Below are 20926 nucleotides of genomic sequence, written 5' to 3' on the forward strand. Positions count from 1 at the left end.
ACGCTCCACCATGACCTTCATCCACACATTTAGGCCTTCGGCAGCCAGCAAAAAGAGAAAAGGGGAGAGCGGATCCCCTTGTCTCAGACCCCTCTCAAGAGGGAACTCATCTGTAGGACTACAGTTGACTAAGACAGAAGCCATGACCGTACAAACACACTCTTTGATCCATTTCCTCCAGAGAGTCCGGTGATAACTACTTTCTTTGTCAAGGTATCGTAATTTTTCAGGCTCCGTCACCGGTTATATGTGTCATTGTTGGTCAGACTCTAATCTTTTGTTAAAGATTATTGCAACAAATCTGCATCCTTTAAGGAGGGAGAGAAATCCGACGCAACTTAAACTAAGAACCATAACATGAAAGTGATAACTACTTATTTATTAATCATTCGATGGATGGTTAATAAATTGTCACACTTTGTTATATTCATTACTTATTGACTAAAATTAATTAATCACATATTTAAATTTTGTTAACCATCCAAATTATTAACGAATTTTGTTGTCAAATTTTGTCAAAATACTATTTATGGGGGCTTGGTACTGTGTGTCGCGATTCTGCAGGTCAACTTGTCGCAGCTGCTACATAGGAGCTCCCGGGATTTGACGTCAACCCAACTACGGCGGAAGCATGTGCTCTCTACTATGCTGCCCGATTCACCGTAGATTGTTGCTTTAGGGGATTTTCGAAAGCGACAACAGCAGCGCTATCTCTCGTCTTTGCAGAATCACGTCATGGTGCCTACGGTCTTATTTTGGGAATCTAATTTGGGGTAATCATACCAATTTTACGGTTTGTCAATTTCAACATATTGCGAGAAATGTCAATAGGGCTGCTCACTTGTTTGCTAGTTTTGCCCATACAGTGCTCAATAAGATTTGGCTTGAAGAAACACCCCCCACCCAGTTTGTACCTATTCTGATCATGAATTTTATCCATTAATAATATTTAGTTTACATTAAAACGAAAATGTTACTCCGTAATAGCTAAATGACAAATTAATTGCACTTATTAATAATGATTGAATTTAAATATAAATAAATATTTTATCAAATCAAACTTATGCTGCCTACCTGAAGTCCAATTAGGCTAATTAGTCACATACATGCGAGTTCGGATTCTCTCCCATCACATGATAAGGGAGTGAAATCCTGACCATAGATTGAAAGTTTAAAATTTTTAAAAAATCAAAAAATCTCAAAAGTTAAATTTTAAAAATGTTATTTTAATGGTAGAATTGTTCACTGCTAAGCAATTGAGGGAATTTGGTCTCCTCATATGCTTTTAGAGGTCTGGTTGAAAAATACTCTTATCATCTGAATTCACAATTTGATGCTTAAACCCTATATTTTTTGAGTTTTTTACACCCATCTATTTTGACAACTTTATAAGATTGAATATCTTCTTCAACTATTCATTAGAAAATATTATATGGTTAAACTTTTACACAGACATACACATAAATAAATATCTATAAATACAGGTTAAACTTATGGATTCAAAACAAATAAAAATTATGGATTTTTTATATCCTTGAACACATTAATAACAGCAAAATCAAATTGCAAAAATATTTGATGAGATAAAACTACATAATGTCCATCACAATCCCTCTAATTCTTTCTCACACTTAATAAAACAAAAAAAAAAAATAATCAAAAGGAAACCAACATATATAAAATATTCAAATACAGGTAATTAATGTCTCAATTTTCTTTTGATAATTAAGGACAATATATACCCATGGCTCTCTAGATACATCATAAATACATATAAAATATATATAAATACTATAAAATTTCAGTTTTTAGTAATTACTTATTAATCACTCCTCTAATTAGGAATATGATTGAATTGATCACACCTGCTCCTCACTTCACCTTTCTTACCAGTCTTCACTTGAAACACAGAAACTTTCTCCATTGCCTTAGCAAAATCTTCAAAAAATACTTGTTCATCTTTTGCATATAATTCCACAATTGGCTTTGTCCTTGGATCAACTCCCAAAATATAATCAGTTGTTAATAATCCTAAACCCTTCAACACATTTTGAAAATATGCATTATCAAATTTCCCTGGTGACCTCACATCATTAAATGCAGCCATTGTTGGATCATGAGTATAATTTTTACACACTTCTCTTAAACCTTGAGCCAATTTTGGATGAAGTGTTGGATCAATCTCAGAAGTTTTGCTAAAGTTGAAAATCCTATTGGCGAATTCTTTGCAATGTGTGAAACCAATTGTATGTGCACCAGTTAATGCAACCATTTCTCTAATAGTGAAATTTTTTATGGTAAATTTTTCAATTATACCATCTAATGACATTTTTGTTGTTGGAAGAGCTTTTTCAGTTCTTGAAGCATCTGATACAAAACTATCTTTTCTTCCTAACCTCACTGGATAAAATGGACCACCAACCATCTTAACAAGATCTCTAGTTGCTTGAGCAATAATATCGGAACACGAAACAATGCCGGGACATGAAAGTTCTAATGCATTTTTTATCTTGACAATGATATCAAATGCATCGCCGGATAAGGATAGGTTAAGATCAGCATCACGCTCAGCGTGAGGGTTGTATGCGGTCGAAGTAACAAGGAGGGAAGCATCACAACCGTCGGTTATACAATCGTGGAAAAAAAGACGGAGGAGGCCTGGCGCGGTTGCCGGAGTTGTGCTTTGTTTTGTGTAAATGTTTTCTCTAACAATTTTTTCAAAGTCAGGACATGTTGTTTTGTAGTAATTAATGTTGAGTTTGGCTGAAGAAAATGGAAGGGAAATGAAGAGAAGGAAAAGGATAGGGAAAGCCATGGGGTAATAATTATGCATGATATTGTTTATTAATTATTAATTAATTAATTAATAATTATTATTTTTTTATTTCCAAGAGAAGTTATTAAGAGCTAAGAGACTCTTTTTTTTCCTCTCTTGGGTTTGTAAATGAGAATTCCTTTTGGGGAAGGAAGGGAACATATTGAGGTGAGGGGAAGAGAATGAATTATGTGCCAAGTTTTGGGAACAATGTGAGGTGGGAAAAAAGAAACTAAATGTGTGGAAGAGAGGGGTTTGAGGAGAGTTTAGTTATATTTTTGTGATTATGAAATTTCAATTCAGTAGTTTGTTTTTGGATTTGCTATTTTTGCATGGTCAATTAACTTCTATTAACTATATTTATACACTTAAATTGAATTAATCATGAAGGAAACAATGTTATTGTTAATATTATTGTTTTCTTCAGGTTTGTTAATAATAATACAAAATAAAAGAATTAGTGATGCATGTCTTTGGAGAATTTTAAGGTTATTTTTTGTTTACAACTTGTGTTTCAACGTATAATACGCTTGTTCAAAGAAAACTTGAAGTTTTTTTATTTTATTTATAATTTTAGAATAATGCATGTCTTTCTTTAGAATAATATGTTCAATATATTCTTTTTATAAAGTTTATAGTTTAGTAAGTGACAAGGGTTGGATTTAGCAGAAGGGGTTAGACTTCTCGGGAGAAATAATATTGTTTTTTAAGTAAAGTGGAGTAGCAAGAGGACTACTACCACCAAAATGCATTAATAAAGAAGAAAAACAGTACAAAGACAAGTATGAGGTTCAGACCAAAGAGAAACAAATTAATCTAAAGCAAGGCATACCAAAATTGTTCCTAGCAAAATTAGAGCACACTTTAGGGGGAATTTGGTTCTAGAGTGTAATGAATTAGTAACTTATCGTAGCAAAGAATAAATTAAGCACAAGCAAATTTATAATTTTACTTAGTCGGATGAACAAATTTTTAGACCGATGTGAACATTCTTTTTATAGTGAATGTACAGTCTGGATTCCTTTTTTTTTTACGTATTTAGTAGGTAATGATGATAATGATTAAAACTAAAATAATGATGATGATTAAACTAAACTTATGATTTTAACTTTGTATGATACTTAAGACATATTTTTTCTTTGTAATAACCAATGTTAAAATTGTAAGTACTAATTTAGAATAAATGTTAGGTGGTGGAGATACAACTCAACACTTTATACGTAACACTCAAACTCATTATTTATATATTTCTACTTTTAGTAAAATCTTTTTCAAAATACGCGGCGGAAAATCAAAGTTTGTTATTATAAAAGTCATGGTTCGAGCATTACACTCTTCAATCAAAATAATACTAATGTAATTAATTAGTAAAAACAGTGTTTATACAAAATAATCCTCTTTATCAAAATGTATAGTTTTACAAATAAATACAAGAATGTCATAAAGACTCTATACCCTAAGTACACCCTTTTTCCCGTGTCACAATCAGAGCGGAGCTTCACCGACGACTCGACATCGATAACCACAAAACCTGTAAATCTGGACCCCCAACGGTCCAGCACATAACACATAAAAGAGAGTTAGACGACATACTCAAAATATACAAGTGTAAGTAAATGGTACTTAAACACTTCTTCATAAAACATGCATAATCATACATTATACACATACATCATCATCTATCATTCAATTATAAGTTCTAGATCATTATAATCAAACATCATTTCATCGAATAGAAATAAGCACACTTAGCAAAATAGGTGTCACTTAACAATTATCGCATAAATGCAAACATATGTGTCACATATCAAATATCAAATAATGTACACATATCCTAATGCAATCTAATGCCACAATCTTCATGCTATGTCCCCTAGACATATTTAATGCATGTGGTACCATCGTCTTTATTAGAGTATCTCACCTCTAATATCCTTCTTTATCGGATAAATATAATCCGATATCCTTCTTTATTGGAATATCCAATATCCCTAATATAATTCATGAATGCATGTATGTTTTCATGAATATTCTCACATCAACAATCACATTTAGCATTAAGCTCGTCATTTATAAATGTGGAACACTATCCAACATTTCGTCTTTATTAAGATAACACTATACCTTAATATACGTCTTTATCGAATAACATAATTCGATATCCTTCTTTATTAGAATAACATAATCCTAATATCCTTCTTTATTAAGTTGATTAACACCTTAATATACTTCTTTGATATTTAAACAAACATCATCAACACAATCAACACATACCATGCATTTACTCACATTTTTAACACAATACTAATAATATAAGTAAAGTGTGTTAAGCATACATTTTATCATAAAACAAACTCCGAAATCGGAATCTACGCGAAAAACTGGGTAAAATACATAATATAACATATTGGAACCATCAAAGCCCTTCAAATTTCAAAACAGCAAAGTGTTGTGCTGTCACGGTGGCTGAGCGACGGCTTAGCGAGCTATAGCGAACCTGCTCTGTTCGCTGAGCGAAGGCTTAGCGAGCCGTAGCGAACCACACCAGTGGAACTCATGCTCGTGGCGAGCTGTAGCGAGCCGTAGCAAACAGCTCCTGCCAGAACTGCTCAAAACATGCGATTTTCACCCAAATTCACCCAAAAATCCCATTTTTCATGTTATAAACCCCAAATGAGTTTGTATTCAAGTGCAACAAGCATATCTAAACACAAAAGGACGGTTCATTTCACCGATCTACCATTTTTACTACGAAAAAGTAAAGATTTACCACTTTTACTCAAAACACTCAAGAACACAATGTTCTTGAGTTTAATCCTTTATAAATCTCGTTTTTAACCATTAGATTCGTTCATACATCATGATAAGAGCATGTTAAACATGTTATGAACCTTAGAATCGATTTCCATTAAGAAAATTCATCCAAAACTAAAACGAAAATGGGGTGGAGGAAGTTCGGGTGAGGAGAAATCGACATTCTCCCCTTCCTCGAGTCACCCACGAAAATGAAATCTACTCTCTTACCTTAGATCGACGAACTCACGAAGATTGCTCCTCGAATCTCCCCTCCAAGCTCTTGCCCTAGCTCTCCTCTTGCTCTCCCTTCTCTCTAGCTTTCTCAAGAACAATGAAAAATATGAGCTTTCTCTCTCTACCTTGCCCTATATGGGCGCCCCTCACATGCCAAGGCCCATTGGGCCTCAAGCCCAATTGGCTGGCCCAATAACGCGTTAACTCACACTAACTCGCGCGTTAATTAAAACTCTCGATAAATAGCTTAAAGTTACTATCTTACTTAAAAGTCACGTCACCAAATAATTAAACACTTAAATAGTGAATAATAAATTTGGGTCGTTACATTATACCTCACCATCGCTAAACTTTCACCTAGTATCATTTGGAAAATTTCTCATCCCACCCACCACATTTCTAGCCTACCCTCCAAACTTCCGATTTTGCCCCTGCTATATTGACTTCGGAAACAAAATGTTGGAAGAAACATGTTTGGTAGACAGAGTCGCACGCATTCTTCTGCTCGTAGAGAGGCTGCTGCCAATCCTCCTAAGTCAATATAGAAGGGCAAAATCAGAAGTTTGGGGGTAGGCGAGAAATGGGGTGGGTCGGATGAGAAATTTATCATTCGACCATTTTATGATTCCCTAATCATAATTATGGGCCCTTCTTTTTTAAAAAAAAATCACTATTTTTTTATTTTACTTGTGTTTGTTTCAGATTTTTTCAAAATACGTTTTAGTAAAAAAAATCATTTTTTCTTCAAAATGAAAAACTATTTTTAATAGCTTTTTTCAAAATCTATTTTTTTGAAAACCATTTTCTAAAAAAATAGATTTTTGTGATCGTAAACAAATAGAAAATGACTTTAGATTTTCTTCAAAATCTCTAAAAAAAATTCTCTAGATTTTTTTTCAAAAAAAATCACTTTTTTAAGCTTAAACAAACAGGGCCTATATTTTGATGACTTAGCCGATTTTTAGATTATCAAAATTTCATTCTCGTGAAAATGAGAAATAGAGCCTCAATAGAAAAAAGAGTAAATTATATAATAAATCATTTAATCATTTTGATAACGTATAAGAAACATGATATTCATGGAAGAATGAAAGAAAATAGCTCAAAAATATATAATATTGATGAAGGAAAATTATTACAAATGAGAAAAGTGAGTGTAAAAGAGTACATCAAAGCTATATATATATATATATATATATATATATATATATATATATGCATCAACAAACTACTAACTGATCCTCCTAATAACTAACTAACTATATCTTTTTTTTTTCTTTTCTGGTTTACAACTAACTATATCTTTAACAATACTCTCATTCTTTGAGAGTTGTTTAAATTACATTATCATCATCTTTTACGTTAAAATATACACTTTCCTCCTCTCTTGTACAAAATATATTGGATAAAGTTACACTCCCCTTCCATTATAGAGAAGCTTCAATTTCATTTTCCTCCCCTTATTTAAAACCTACATTTATCTCCTTTAATAAACACTTCATTCTAATATAATCAAATTTCTAATACATATGTTTTCATATCTTTTATTCACATAATTAACATCTAATTTAAACGATATAATAAACTATGAAACTATACAAAATAAAATATTTGGATAAATTACTAAAGACAAGTTTTAAAAAATACTTTAAATTGAACTTTATATTCTAAAATCATTTAATTAAATGATAAATTTTTTAAAAAATAGAAAATTAATTTCTTAAAATGATGATTCGAAATTATTTTGAAATAACATAATAGTTTAAAGTTAATTATTATCACAAAAAAACACTTTTTTTTTTCAAGAAAGGAGAATGTAATTTACTCTAGAAAAAAAAAATGTACTCCTCCATCTTATTAAACTTACGATTTTCCTTTATTTAAAATGTCAATGTTTTAAAAAAAAAATTGGGCTCAGGCCCTCTTGTATTTAAAAACAAATGTTGAAAAAAATTAACATAATAATTAAATTAAAACTAATATATCAATTTCTAAATTAATTTTCTGTCAAAAAAAATCTTCTAAATTAATTATTAATTATTTAAATATAAAATATCAAAAACTGTTGAAAACAAAACACCAAATATTCATTGAAGTTACTTTTACTGCAGTACAGAGAGCTTCTAAAGTTATTGCCGCTACTTTTGTTCTGTTGTGTCCGAAACAAAGTCTCGCACTCTCACGACGACGACGTTTCAACTCACATTTTCGACGGTGGCTCACGATCCGCCACCGTCCGATCTCCTCCTCCTCCGTTTCCAGATCTGAAATCTCTCTCCGATAACAGGTTTCATTCTGCTCACATTCAATCCCAATTCATTCATTTCCACGTCTTCCAATTTCGAATTTGAAATTCAGGATTTGAAATTCACCGTGATTTTACACTATTTTCTCGATCTAGATTTGCAATTTCAGATTCGTTTAGCTTGTTATTTAAGCATTTCCGAAAAATCACGTGATTCTGAGAATTGTGTTAGAATTATATTTTTTTGATTGAAGGAGTAATGCTGGAACTTGTATTGTGGACTGTGGAGTAATGCTATGTGAATTTGTTTGTTGTATTGTATATTCTTGATTCATATTGTCTTTTTATAAATTCTTAAAAATAGATAAAGTTCTCTACCATGATTTGGCTTTTTATCATAGTATTTCTTTTAATAAGAGTTTAATTTGTATACACCGTCAACAAATCGCGGATGAATGGCTTAAAAAATTAAGTAGTTATGAATAAAGTCAAATATTTGTTATGATCCAACTGATATGATTGATTGAAAATGTAAAACATTTTTACTCTGACGGTGTATACGAATTAAATTCATTTAGTAATACTAATGCAATCAGGAATACAATAAAATTAAGGACATACTTTGAAAAAGTGCTTTAGGCAATGATGCACTTTTGTTATTATTCTTCACTTAGAATAGAGTACAACTATAACAAATTATTTTAAGGGGTGTAAAAGAAACTTTCTCTTCTATTAAAAAAACTGTCTTTTTTGTGAGAGGAGCGGCGATAACAGGATAAGTGGCACTGCACTGAAGTTTTGTCCTAAAATTAAATTAGTGATATTATTTAGATTGATGTAATTACTAATGCTAACTTTTAAAATGATGTTTCTCTTTTAATTTAAGATTTGTGTTTCTGTGTTAATTTTATTTGTCGCATTTTTATGTTCATGATTGTATATGTGCTTTCTAAATTTTATTCCTTTGGATTTTTTTGCATGTGTGCTTTAAAGAATTTGTCATTTGAGATACTTTGCTTGTTTTTGTCAGTTATCTTATAACCTGAAGTGACAATCAAGGTGATTTGAAACAGTTATTCCTGGACTGAAGGAGAACCGGAGAGATATGGAAGTCAACAATTGGCATAAAGAACTTACATATGATAATTGGGCACCTATTACTGTATCTGGTGCACGTCCACCCGCTCGCTACAAGGTTTCTTTTTCTTTTATTTATTTCTATTAGGGGATGGAAGAATTAGAATTTAAAACTAATACGAAGGCATAAAATTAGTTCATGATTAGTTGGGTCTTTTCATGAGCTATTTTGCTTTGAATGCTAAATATTATGTCATTCTTGGTTTCTTAGCTGAAAACTTCCCTTAGCCTTGGGCCAGATTCTTACTCCATTTGTTGTCCTGTCACTGTAGCATGCAGCAGCAGTAGTTGATGAAAAATTATACATTGTCGGTGGAAGTCGTAATGGTCGGCATTTGTCAGATGTTCAGGTATATGGCATGCTCAGATGCTGTTGAATCTTGGACTCTTTGTAGCGAGTTATATGATTTTGTTGTTTGCAGGTTTTTGACTTGAGAAGTTTGACGTGGTCTTCTCTAAAGCTAAAAGCTGATACTGGGAAAGATCATGACAACAGTTCACAGGAAAATCTGTCAGCCATATCTGGTCACAACATGGTAAAACTCTATGTGCCCAAATCTCTCTGCATGCATACATGTTTCAGTATTAAAAATTACTTTCTTCGGTTTGGCATTTGATGAACCTCGAGTTTTAGTGACAATCTGGATGTTTGATTTATTTAGAGATTTGGAAATTTTTGCAGATTAGGTGGGGGGAGAAACTACTTATTCTTGGTGGCAATTCAAGGGGTTCTTCTGATACATTAACAGGTTACTATCTTTAAAATAATTTTTATAATGGGGAAGAAATATGTATAAGTGCCTCATTTATTTCCTATATGTACATTATAATATGGTGTGTTACATTGGGAACTCACAATGTTCATTGGATTTCTTGCAGTTCAATACATTGACATTAAAACGTTCCAGTTTGGAGTTATTAAAACTTCTGGAAGTGTTCCAGTAAGTGTGTCCATTAATTTTAAAGCTTGAAGTCTCATCCTTGAATGTAAATTTTTTTGTTTGGTTAAGGACTTCGATATCCCACTATAAATGGTTTCACTGAAAAATTGGTCTATAAGAGGGTAATGGTGTTGATTGATTAATGTAGCTAACCCTAGTAGTGGGTGTAAGGGTTGATTGTTGCTCTTCTGTTTATATCCGTACATCTTTTTCTTTTTGAATTATATTTTAGCCAAGGATATTCAAACTGTGCAATATTTTTCTTTTCGATTGTGGTTAAATAGACATTTGAATGTTTTTAGTCAATTTTTCCAGGTAGCCCGTGTGGGACAGTCTGCAACACTGGTTGGTTCAAGAGTGATATTGTTTGGTGGAGAAGATAGGAGCAGGAAGCTGTTGAATGATGTCCATGTTCTCGATCTTGAAAGTATGACTTGGGATATGATAAAGACTTCGTAAGTAGTAGCTATTTAACACTTCCAGAAAATGTGTTTTCATGCTTTAGAGAAATCTAGTGTGATCATACCACCTTCTTGTGTTTTGATAGGCAGACACCTCCAGCTCCTAGATATGATCATGCAGCTGCTATGCATGGGGAACGGTACCTTATGATTTTCGGTGGTTGCTCTCATTCTGTCTTCTTCAATGATCTTCACTTATTAGACTTGCAAACTGTGAGTAGATGTTATTTTCAAACTTTTTTCACAATTTTAATCAAATCAAAGTATTAAGTAGGTTGTTTGACTGTTTCTTCTATCTGGGGCGTTCAGTTATTTCTGTATGTCACCCATACACAAAACAGTTTTTTCTGTATGTCACCCATACACAAACAAAAGTGATTTTTTATAATAGTTAGACCTCCCATTACCCAAGTGTACACTTGGAAGAAAATGGACTGTAGAGAGTCAAGGCATGCATGCAATTTCCTGTGCTGTGATAGCATAATCAGAGGAATCTGAGTTGGTAGAAATAATAACATGATAAGGGGAGGATTGGAAGTAACAAGTGAGGATTGAACGGAAAGGTTGGGAAGGAGGCAGCCAGACCCTGCGAAGTGTCTGTACTATTCAGTTTGATAGATTACATGGCTTGAATTTTGCATATAATGCTAAAAGAGATAGGTTTGTTCAGTTTGAGTGTTCATCGATTGAGCTTTTCTCCCCACCTCAGTTTTTGTCATTAAGTCTGGGTGCTAGCTACTGAATTAGAGAGGACCCTCTGTTCTACTGTGCATATTTACATCATTGTTTCATTGATTGGACAGTTTGGTATTAATGATAAGTTGATAACTGGAGTGCATATTTACAACTCCTACACTTTTATGCTTCATATGTTTGACAACAACTACTAATTTTAGTGATATCCTTTCATATGCTGGTTTTGAAGTAGAATGTCTCATTTGAAACATAATGCTTATGGTTTTACTGTGTTTATCTGAACACTGTAATCCTTGGAATGAAAGCAAAAAACAATTTTGATGTTCCTTTTAAACTTCGAAGTTCAAATTATTATACTTACATTTCTTTATCCTGGAAAATGCTTTAGTTCTGGCTGTTGATCTTAAAAGATGTTGATTTTTTCGTTGTTACAAGTTTAGCACCAACAATCTGATGATCTAACAATCTCATTTGGTTCAGATGGAATGGTCCCAACCACAATCTCAAGGTGATTTAGCATCTCCCAGGGCTGGACATGCTGGTATCACCATTGATGAAAGCTGGTTCATAGTTGGTGGTGGCGATAACAAAAATGGTATGCTCTAAATCAAGAGAAATAGAAAATAGTGACGGAGAGAATGAATAACGCTGCATGGAAGTCCGATTCATGTGCATTTTAGAATAATAACTAACTTGAAAGTGCTTTGACCTTAGCACCGGGAAACCTTAAACACAATCTTATCTTGCAGCACATTCCAGGGGGAAAATGACTTCCTCCAAGTATTTGTGGACATACTGCTCAAACCAAATATATCAGAGGACTGCTGCATAAACCCCACACTCCAAAATAATTTTTCCTTTCTTATTTCTAAATGAACCATAAGAAACTGCTTAAAAGCAAGGGATTGTTAAATTAATTATTGACGTCAACTATGCATACATTAATGATTATGCTCTCTAGATTAATGAAACTCTTTTCTTTATTGATGTATGATTATCTGATTTTTGAAACAGGTTGCCCAGAAACCCTGGTCTTAAACATGTCTAAACTTGTTTGGTCAGTATTGAATGTTGTGAAGCAAAAAGATCCACTTTCTAGTGAGGTAATTACTTTATATAATCTATCCATTTTATATATTTTTAATATTTCCAGGAATGCTGTATGGAGGATTGTAATTTTCTCTTTCCCAAAATCTGTTATTGTATAAAAATATTTTGTTCTTTATTTATCCAAATTTCAATCCTGCAAGGGGGAACCACTTTCTTTTCGACCCACATTTTCTACCTTCTGACTAAGTGGCTAGGTCTGTTTGCCCTTGTTATTACCGAAGTTGTAGAAGATGCATCAAGATTAGTTTCCATTGCATCTTAGCATTGGATATTGAACCTCGTTCTAATCATCTTGGACTTCGACCCATGTCATTAAAAAAAATTCATGTCTACCAAAGTTCAAGTTAGATTTAAAGGATTTATTGAAAGAAAACACACAAAAACTTTACAAAAAGAGAACAGAAATGATTGCCACCTTGGAGAGAGGTACAGCAACGGCCCCAAAGGGCAACTTTGAAGATGAAAACTAGAGATGCTATCGAAAGATGAAAGAAAGTGGGACCTTAATTTTTTATAACTTGCTAAGTAGATAATCAAAGTGAGCGGGATGCTCTTTATATATAATTAAATATTATTGTAGTTGTGTGAGCATTTGCTTGTATAAAAAAATGTGAGATAATGATTTACGCCCTTTGCATATTGATTTATATGTGACGTAAGTTTTCATTGCTTATCAGGGTCTTAGTGTCTGCTCAGGATTGATTGATGGTGAAACATATCTGTTTTCTTTTGGTGGCTACAATGGGAGGTATAGCAATGAGGTATGGAATAATCTCATCTCTATCTGAACATTGAGTATTTAATAACTAAATACCATTTGTGTTGTTAAAATCGTAACAAAGATTATTTTTCTCATAGTAGATGGATGCAATACATAGTTAATTGATTTTATTGAATTCAAGTAAATTAGGCTCTACTATAAGACGAGTCCAAATTGGTTCAGGTTTTTAGAATAATTAGCTATTTTTGTTTGTTAACATCGGCATACCTTCGCAACTTGACTTGGATAATTTTTCCGGATAGCTACGAGACCAGTGATTCTGTTGGTTGTCGATGTTGGGCAGTAGTGACATTTCCACAAAAGAAAAAAGATAATGTTGTGGAGATCATAATGCTGAGGTGGATGAGTGGACATACAAGAAACAAAAACAAAAAGATTAGGAGTGAAGATATCTGGTCATAAGGCTGACAAGTCGTTCAAATAGGAGATAGTCCAATTCGGAAGACCGTACGCTATGAGCATTGTGACTAAGATTAGGATTGGTTTTATTGAAAATTTGGCATTCAATGCTAATAAAACCCGGTAGCATCAATTATCCACATAGGAAGCTAGTGTGATAAGGTTTGATTATTATATCATGCAAATTGACAGTTTAATTCAATCAAACTAAATTCTAATTTTCTACCTGACACCATGCATTGCAAACGGCATGCTATGCCACAAATTTTGAACTTGCTAGTTTTACATATTTTTAAGTGCGGTTTTATTTTTGAATTAAAATTTTGGTGTATTCCATATAGTGGTTTATGTGACTGATGACTAGGGACTATGCAAATTTAGGTTTTTGTTATGAGACCCAAGGAAAAGGACACCTTGCGTCCCAAGATTTTCCAGTCACCGGCTGCCGCAGCCGCAGCAGCTTCTGTTTCTTCTGCTTATGCATTGTCTAAATCTGAGAAGTTGGATTTCATGCAACTAGATGATATAAATCCCAAGTCATCTGTAAATGGTCATCATCAAGATGATGCCACAGTTAAAATTGAAGCCATTAAAGAAGAAAAGCGCTTATTGGAATTGTCAATTACAGAAGTCAGGGCCGAAAATTCTAAGCTTGGAGGTGAGATACATGAAGTAAATAGTACGCATGCTGAATTGACCAAGGTATGCATTACGATTTCTCTGCGAATGTGCACTATAGTTTAATTGATAATTGTAGTTTTCATCATTAAATATATTTTCAGGAACTCCAATCAGTTCAAGGACAACTTGTGGCTGAGAGATCAAGATGCTTTAACCTAGAGGTTAAAATTCACTTTCCCATCTTTGAAGTTAACTCTGGATTATGGTCGTGTAGGATTTGAGTATATATGTGATGTTTGTTTCCAGGCCAAAATTGCAGAACTTCAAAAGTTGCTGGAATCAATGCAGTCTGTGGAAGATCAGGTACAGGCTCTTCGGCAAAAGAAGTCTGCTTTGGACCAGGAGATGGAGCAGGCTGCAACTGCTCAGAGGCAGAGTTCTGGTGGAGTTTGGCGATTGTTTGGTGGGAGTGAAAAATGAAGATTGTGAGGGAAATGCAACTATGGTGATTTGAGAGTTTAGTCTCAGAAATTTCAACTTTTTTACAAGCAGCCGATTATTGTGTTATTTTAGTTCCTGCAGAAAATGGCATTTCCTTCTACAAAGCTTTGGGCCGTCATCTTGTGTTGTAATGCATGATAGATAAGATGTTGAGCTTCAATTTTGATGGACTGCAACTTTCAAAAGATGGGTACACAGGGTTTTGGTATTTGTAATCCGTACTTTTCACAGGTTTACTTTTGTCTGGTTCATTTCATACTCATGTTTCCATTGTATTCGACAGGATTAACTTTGATTTCATTTATTTGAGTGTTTATATTGACATTTTAATTTTATTCACTTGGTTTATTCCATTTTAAATCAACTAATTAGTATGTTACTTTCAATTGCTAGAGGAACAATTTTTATTTTTTGTTTCAAGCATTATGACTGCTTTGGCTACACCTATATTATCATCTTATAGAATAGAACTTTTGATTTGGTGGCTGTGGAACTCCCATCACTATTCCAACGGCTGCTGGTTGGATTCTTCAACTTTAGCCCCTTTTCATTCATTCAATAATCCCAATGTTCTTCCTTGGTTTTCAGTTTGAGTCAAAGAAGAATGATTACAGGGTAAGGTTAATACCACCATGACATGGTTCCCTTGGCTGGTGGTCCTACCTTTTCGGATCATTGTTTGTTCATGTCTTGAATGATTTCATCAGTATTCAAATATGAAAACGAGCATCATTCTTCTGCCATAGGCAATGAATCCACCGCCATAGTCCAAGATTGTAGCAAAGCTTTCAAATTTGATTGTTGCTCGTTGAATTATTTCAAGAATGAAGCGTTGCTCATTGTATTATTTCAAACTATTCTTTTATTTTTTGCCCGAATCTTTATACTAAACCGAAGTTTTAAGAACATTGTCTACTGATTTAATTAAAATTCTTAAGCGTGTATGAGTAAAGTTTTGAACTAGAAAATTTATTTAGCTATCCATTCACATCGCTCAAGAGATATATGAACAACATTTTATCCCAACTGATATGTTAATTAAAACTGGAGAAACATGCACAGAAAATGACCATTTCCCATGTAAGTTCCAATTGAAAAAGGGTGGCTTCTGTTCAGTTTGGAACTTCCCTTCATAAATTGAAGACAAAGTTAAACTTTCTGTAGCGCCACCATTTATATCCAAGTTACTCATAACTTGGAGACAATCATAAAAAAGAAAACTCATAACTTAGAGATAAGTTGATATTTGCTTTGAGCAACAAGATCCTTCCGCAATATCTTGCCAGCAGCTGACCTTGGAATACTGTCAATGAAACTCACCCTTCTCACTTTTTTATAGGGAGCCACCTGAAAATTCTCAATTTTAGTTTGACTGAAAAATAAAGATGAACAAATTAAAATGACTCTAAGAAAAAAGAGGAGGCAGGAGCTAAGAGTGGCAGGAATAAACTTGGATGAAAAGTTTTTGTTTCAAGTTTGTATGTTAAACCTAATTAGGTGAAATCAGAATATGAAGTTAATTTTTAACTTCATTAAATTGTGTTTAAATAACAAACTTAGAATATGAATTGTTTGATCTTCATCCAACGACTGAGCAGCAATGAATACAGCGACTGCGGATTTTTTTACTGCACGAAATCAGGATCCAAGAGTGGAATACCTGGCCTGCAACAAATTGAATGACCTGGTCTTCTGAGAGTTCAGAACCAGCTGCTCTCACCACATACGCCATTGGTATCTGTCCAGTTTCTTCATCTTCAACCCTGCAACATATCTTTTCACATGAGAAAGTCACAGAGAGAATGAAAATAAGATCGAAAACGTACTGAGGGTAACGTACGGTATAACTGCTGCATCAACAATAAGGGGATGACTTAGCAGCACAGATTCCAGTTCTGCAGGAGCTACCTGACACAAGCAATTCACACATGTATCAGTGAAAATTAAAACTATTACAAACTCAATTTGATACCTTAGAACTACTTGTCACCATTGAAAACTGAAAATATTGATGGCTTTGAGTACCTGATACCCATTGTGCTTGATTAGTTCCTTTATTCGTTCAACTATGTAGACAATTCCATTCTCATCGATATAACAAAGATCTCCTGTCTTTAACCAACCATCTGAATCAATTGTTGCAGTTGTTGCCTCCACATTTCCTAGATATTCTTTCATAATAGTAGCACTTTTCAGCCATAGCTCTCCTTCTTTGTGAGGAGGCAAAGGCTTCCCTGTTTCAATATCTATCACTTTTGCACAAAAAGTTGGAATCAACTTTCCACATGCTTCTGGATGAGCTTCAGCATCTTTATCCGATCCGAAAAATGTTGCTCCACCACAACTTTCTGTTAGTCCATAACCTGACCTTAGTTCAACCGAAGGAAATATCTTTCTGAACTCCTGTGACATTTCCTTACTCAAAGGTGCAGCACCTGAGCCAACTCTTCTCAGGCTAGACAAGTCACACTGATTTTTGCTTGCGTGTTTCACCAACGAATGGATCACTGGTGGCACTGCTGGTATGTTATTAACTTTGTGCTTCTCGATAGCGACAAGCATAGATTGGAAATCATATTTCTGCATCAAAACTGTCGTAACACCAACACACAACAGCCCTAATCCAAAGAACATCAGTCCATAGATATGAAACATTGGAATGAATGCTAGGAAAACATCGTCTTGAGCTGAAGATACATCGGCAGACCAGCAGAGTAGTTTCATTATGGTTATGAGATTTGCATGTGTCAAAACAACACCTTTGCTTACTCCTGTAGTACCTGAAGAGTAAAGTATAGCAGCAGTGTCTGATTGTTCCACAGGAACATGCGGTAACTCTTGTGAACCGTAGCAGCCTTCTATTAACTCTTCAACTGATAAAAACTTTCCGCCGGATGAACTGGAGGTGAGAATTGTAGGAACTCCAGTCGGAACCAATTTGTGTAACTCTTCTGGTGCTGAGATGGCTAGTTTAGCACCTGAATCATGTACTTGTTTCGCGATTTCCGACTTAGTATTAAGAGGGTTGGCAGTGGTAAGAATTGCACCAACTGATAACACAGCTAAGCATATGGTTGAGTACAAAATTGAGTTTGGAGACAACAAAAACACCACGTCGCCTTTTCTAAGCTCAAGTCCATGAAACAAAGCTGTTGCAAGGGAGTAAGCTGATCGATGAATCTCGCCGTAGGTTACACTGTTATTAGTACTTAAATCAATGAATGCAATTCTTGCATCAGCAAGTTCTCCTGTTGGGAACTGTGATAGCACAAGACTTGCAGTGTTAAGATCTCGCTTTGTTGGGATTTCATGCTTGGTTTCAAGCTTAACAAGAGAGTGATAAATTCCTGTTCTTGAATTATAGCCACTACTGTTATCAAATGGAGGCATAGATGTGTTAGATTCTTCTTCTACTGGTGGCCAAATTTCCTCTCCTGACATTTTTTTTATCCTGCAAAATTGTTTGATTTGTTGAGCAAATACTAATAAGTCAATGCTATGTAGTGAGTTCTGAGGTAAAATGAGTGTGAACCTTAAACAACATATATACAAGGCTTTTTTTGTAAAGTACTAGGTCTAACATTGTTACCTATGTTGGTACTATTGAGGTTAAGGTTAGTAAGACAATTATATCTTTGTCCTGAATATTTTGTTGCCGGCCAAGAGAGTGAGTGAGACATAGATAACTAGAAGATATGTACTTGATGTTCTCTGCATAGGCCAAGAAAAATAATTGAAAAATGAATATTCTTTTCATCAACAATAGAGTATTTGAAAGTGTTGGTATTTCCTCCTTAATTGATTATGCATTGTCAAATCATCACAATAGTTTCAATGCATGGGAGGGTTGGACAATTCAAGGTCTTGGAATTTCTTCTTTCAACCTTTTTTTTTATAGATAGAATTCTTTCAACCTTGAGAATATACATTCAACTTAGAAAATGTGAAGATGAGAGTTATGTCTTGCAAATCTAAACATTAATTATCCATCTCATTTGAAGTTTCTAGGCCATGTTCTTCTCCTATAAATAGGAGGATTTGTGAAGAGTTTGTTCATTCCATCCAATATCTCCTAATTAATTACTGCTCCGTTAGTAAAATTCATTTTTAATGGAGTATAGATTAGATATATCAATTATACAAGGTAAACAAAAAAAATTAGTTATAATATGTAATGGAGATTATGGAAAGAAGTGAGCTTATAATTAGTTATAATAGTTATAACTTTGTTCTATATGAATTGACTCAACAAAAGAAAAGAAGTGAGCTTATGGAAATAAATAAAATTTTATGCTAATTTATAATAAGTTCTCAATGACGAAAATCGTATTTTTATAAGTTATTTTTATCATAAACTACTTTGAAAAACTTATAATAATACATAAAAATGTATTTATTTGCATAACTTGTTCTGCATAAGCTGAAAAATAAGTTAATTCAAACGGGTCTTAAGAGGATTCAAATTTGAGAACTCAAGAGAAACACACTCTAAAGTGTTAAGTCTTTCCTAGACCAACCTATGTGGATTTGCTAATATTAGCTAGTTAGTTCGTCTGAAATGTAGTGTATTATTTTCCTCTAGTCTTTTTTTTTGAAACATTTCCCTCTAGTCTTTAATATAAAAAACTTTTGTTTTTTATATTGATAGAATGATTGATGTATTTGTTCCATTTTTTAGACCAAATACATTAATCATAGTCATTTACAATTCCCAAAAAAAAATCTCGAACTTATAATTGAACTTTTATGATCTGTTTGACTGAGTGGAAAGAAAGATGGAGAAGAAAATTACAAAAATCAATTAATGAACAAAATTTCACTAACGCTGTCATTTCTTTTCTAAAAAAATTAATATACTAACATTTCATATTAACAAAATTTATTTTATCTAAGAGTTTAATTGTTTACGTTAATAGTGCATATAAATTAAATTCTTTATCTAGAGATATAATTCCATTTCATTTTCTATTTAAAATTTAATTATATGATAAATTAAAATTTAATGTTTTTTTATATTGTCGTGGAAAAAGTTACTTCACTTTTTTTTTTTTAAAAAAATAAATTTCTTATAAATTTATGTTTTATTTGTTTTGTTTTTAGTTAAAACAATTATTGAATAAATAAATAGTTAATAAAAAGAAAAAGTGCTTCACAAAAAACAAGATGCAGGCTGTGGGGTTCGAACCCACGCGCACTCAGTGCAGTAGGTCTTAAGTCTACCCCCTTAGACCACTCGGGCAAGCCTGCTTGATGTTAAAGATGGATTTGTATTTGTTTATGAACGTATGATTACGTATTGAAACCAATTTGATCAAAATTAAGTTTTTTACTCAATAAAAAGAAGTATGTAAAAAAAATAATTATGGTTAATGTTTTAAGAATATATAAAGTTGATGGATAAAAAAAGAGAATTTAAATATTACATCATTAGATACAAGTCTTTCTTGTAATTATTTTATAAGGTATCGTTTGACCTGACTTTTTTTTTCCTCTTATTTAGAGCTTATGCAAACAACTTATGTAATTTTTATATATTATTATAAGTTTGTCAAGATAGTTTATGATAAAATAGCTTATAAAATTACAATTTTCACTAGTGTGAACTTATAAAATAACATAAAACTTAATTTATATTGCATAAGCTCAAAAAAAGCTAGGTCAAACGGACCCTTCCTTTTACGTTTTCAATTGTATTAGTATTTTTTTTCATCAATATGTATATGTCCCTAATTATGTTATATTTTTTCTGCAACTTGTAAACTTGTAATTAACACTATGATTAAAACATAAACAAACTCTTTCATTAAGTACTAACTATCAATAATAAAGTTAATACCATTAAGTATCAATCTTCTCAAATCTCGATTGAATTTTTTCTAAGACGAACCATTCAGAAAAATACGAGTTTGATTTTCGGTAGAAACAATTTTTGACCAGTTTTTATTTACTTCCTAGCCAAACTCTGAATTAAAGGGACACCTTTTCCGAAAAACAAGAGGATTAATAATAAAATTATAAAAAAAAAGCAAGTGGAAAAAATAGGAATGAACTCTCTCATGTGACATGAGAGTCCATTTAAATTACTAGATTAGGGGGATTCAGACCAAAAATGACTCCCCCAAGAAAAACGAGTGTAAAATTTTGGCTAATCTACGACCGTTTCAAACTTTGATGTTGTCGGATGTGGAT

At 33.0% G+C, this 20926-nt stretch overlaps 3 protein-coding genes and 1 non-coding gene across 6 annotated transcripts; 1 reads left to right on the forward strand and 3 right to left on the reverse strand.

Annotated features, from left to right (window-relative positions):
* Positions 1-1702: 1702 nt before the first annotated feature.
* LOC123902295 (peroxidase 41-like) lies at positions 1703-2900 on the reverse strand. The gene has a single exon (XM_045951982.1). It carries the CDS (start codon positions 2831-2833, stop codon positions 1835-1837), a length of 999 nt encoding a protein of 332 aa, XP_045807938.1. The 5' UTR covers positions 2834-2900; the 3' UTR covers positions 1703-1834.
* A 5050-nt stretch (positions 2901-7950) lies between these two features.
* LOC123908124 (acyl-CoA-binding domain-containing protein 6) lies at positions 7951-15090 on the forward strand. Of its 3 annotated transcripts, none has more exons than XM_045958771.1 (14): positions 7951-8132; positions 9121-9285; positions 9500-9577; positions 9650-9763; positions 9910-9976; positions 10107-10168; positions 10484-10623; positions 10716-10842; positions 11806-11920; positions 12340-12428; positions 13113-13196; positions 13997-14317; positions 14398-14457; positions 14543-15090. In XM_045958771.1, exons 2-14 carry the CDS (start codon positions 9196-9198, stop codon positions 14714-14716), a joined length of 1521 nt encoding a protein of 506 aa, XP_045814727.1. In that variant the 5' UTR covers positions 7951-8132; positions 9121-9195; the 3' UTR covers positions 14717-15090. The 3 variants fall into 3 exon arrangements, with proteins under 3 accessions (XP_045814727.1, XP_045814798.1, XP_045814654.1); XM_045958842.1 differs by having other exon boundaries at positions 9150-9285; XM_045958698.1 differs by having other exon boundaries at positions 7952-8132; positions 9164-9285.
* Positions 15091-15958: 868 nt separating this feature from the next.
* Positions 15959-18204, reverse strand: LOC123908313 (probable CoA ligase CCL5). Its single transcript, XM_045958962.1, has 4 exons — positions 16763-18204; positions 16578-16645; positions 16398-16500; positions 15959-16084 (listed from the first exon to the last, which is right to left on the reverse strand). Exons 1-4 carry the CDS (start codon positions 18176-18178, stop codon positions 15959-15961), a joined length of 1713 nt encoding a protein of 570 aa, XP_045814918.1. The 5' UTR covers positions 18179-18204.
* Positions 18205-19901: 1697 nt separating this feature from the next.
* TRNAL-UAA lies at positions 19902-19984 on the reverse strand. The gene has a single exon. It is a non-coding gene; the product is annotated as a tRNA-Leu (tRNA).
* Between the last annotated feature and the right edge of the window lie 942 nt (positions 19985-20926).

The sequence above is a fragment of the Trifolium pratense genome, linkage group LG1, assembly GCF_020283565.1.
Source record: "Trifolium pratense cultivar HEN17-A07 linkage group LG1, ARS_RC_1.1, whole genome shotgun sequence".
Classification (NCBI taxonomy): domain Eukaryota; kingdom Viridiplantae; phylum Streptophyta; class Magnoliopsida; order Fabales; family Fabaceae; genus Trifolium; species Trifolium pratense.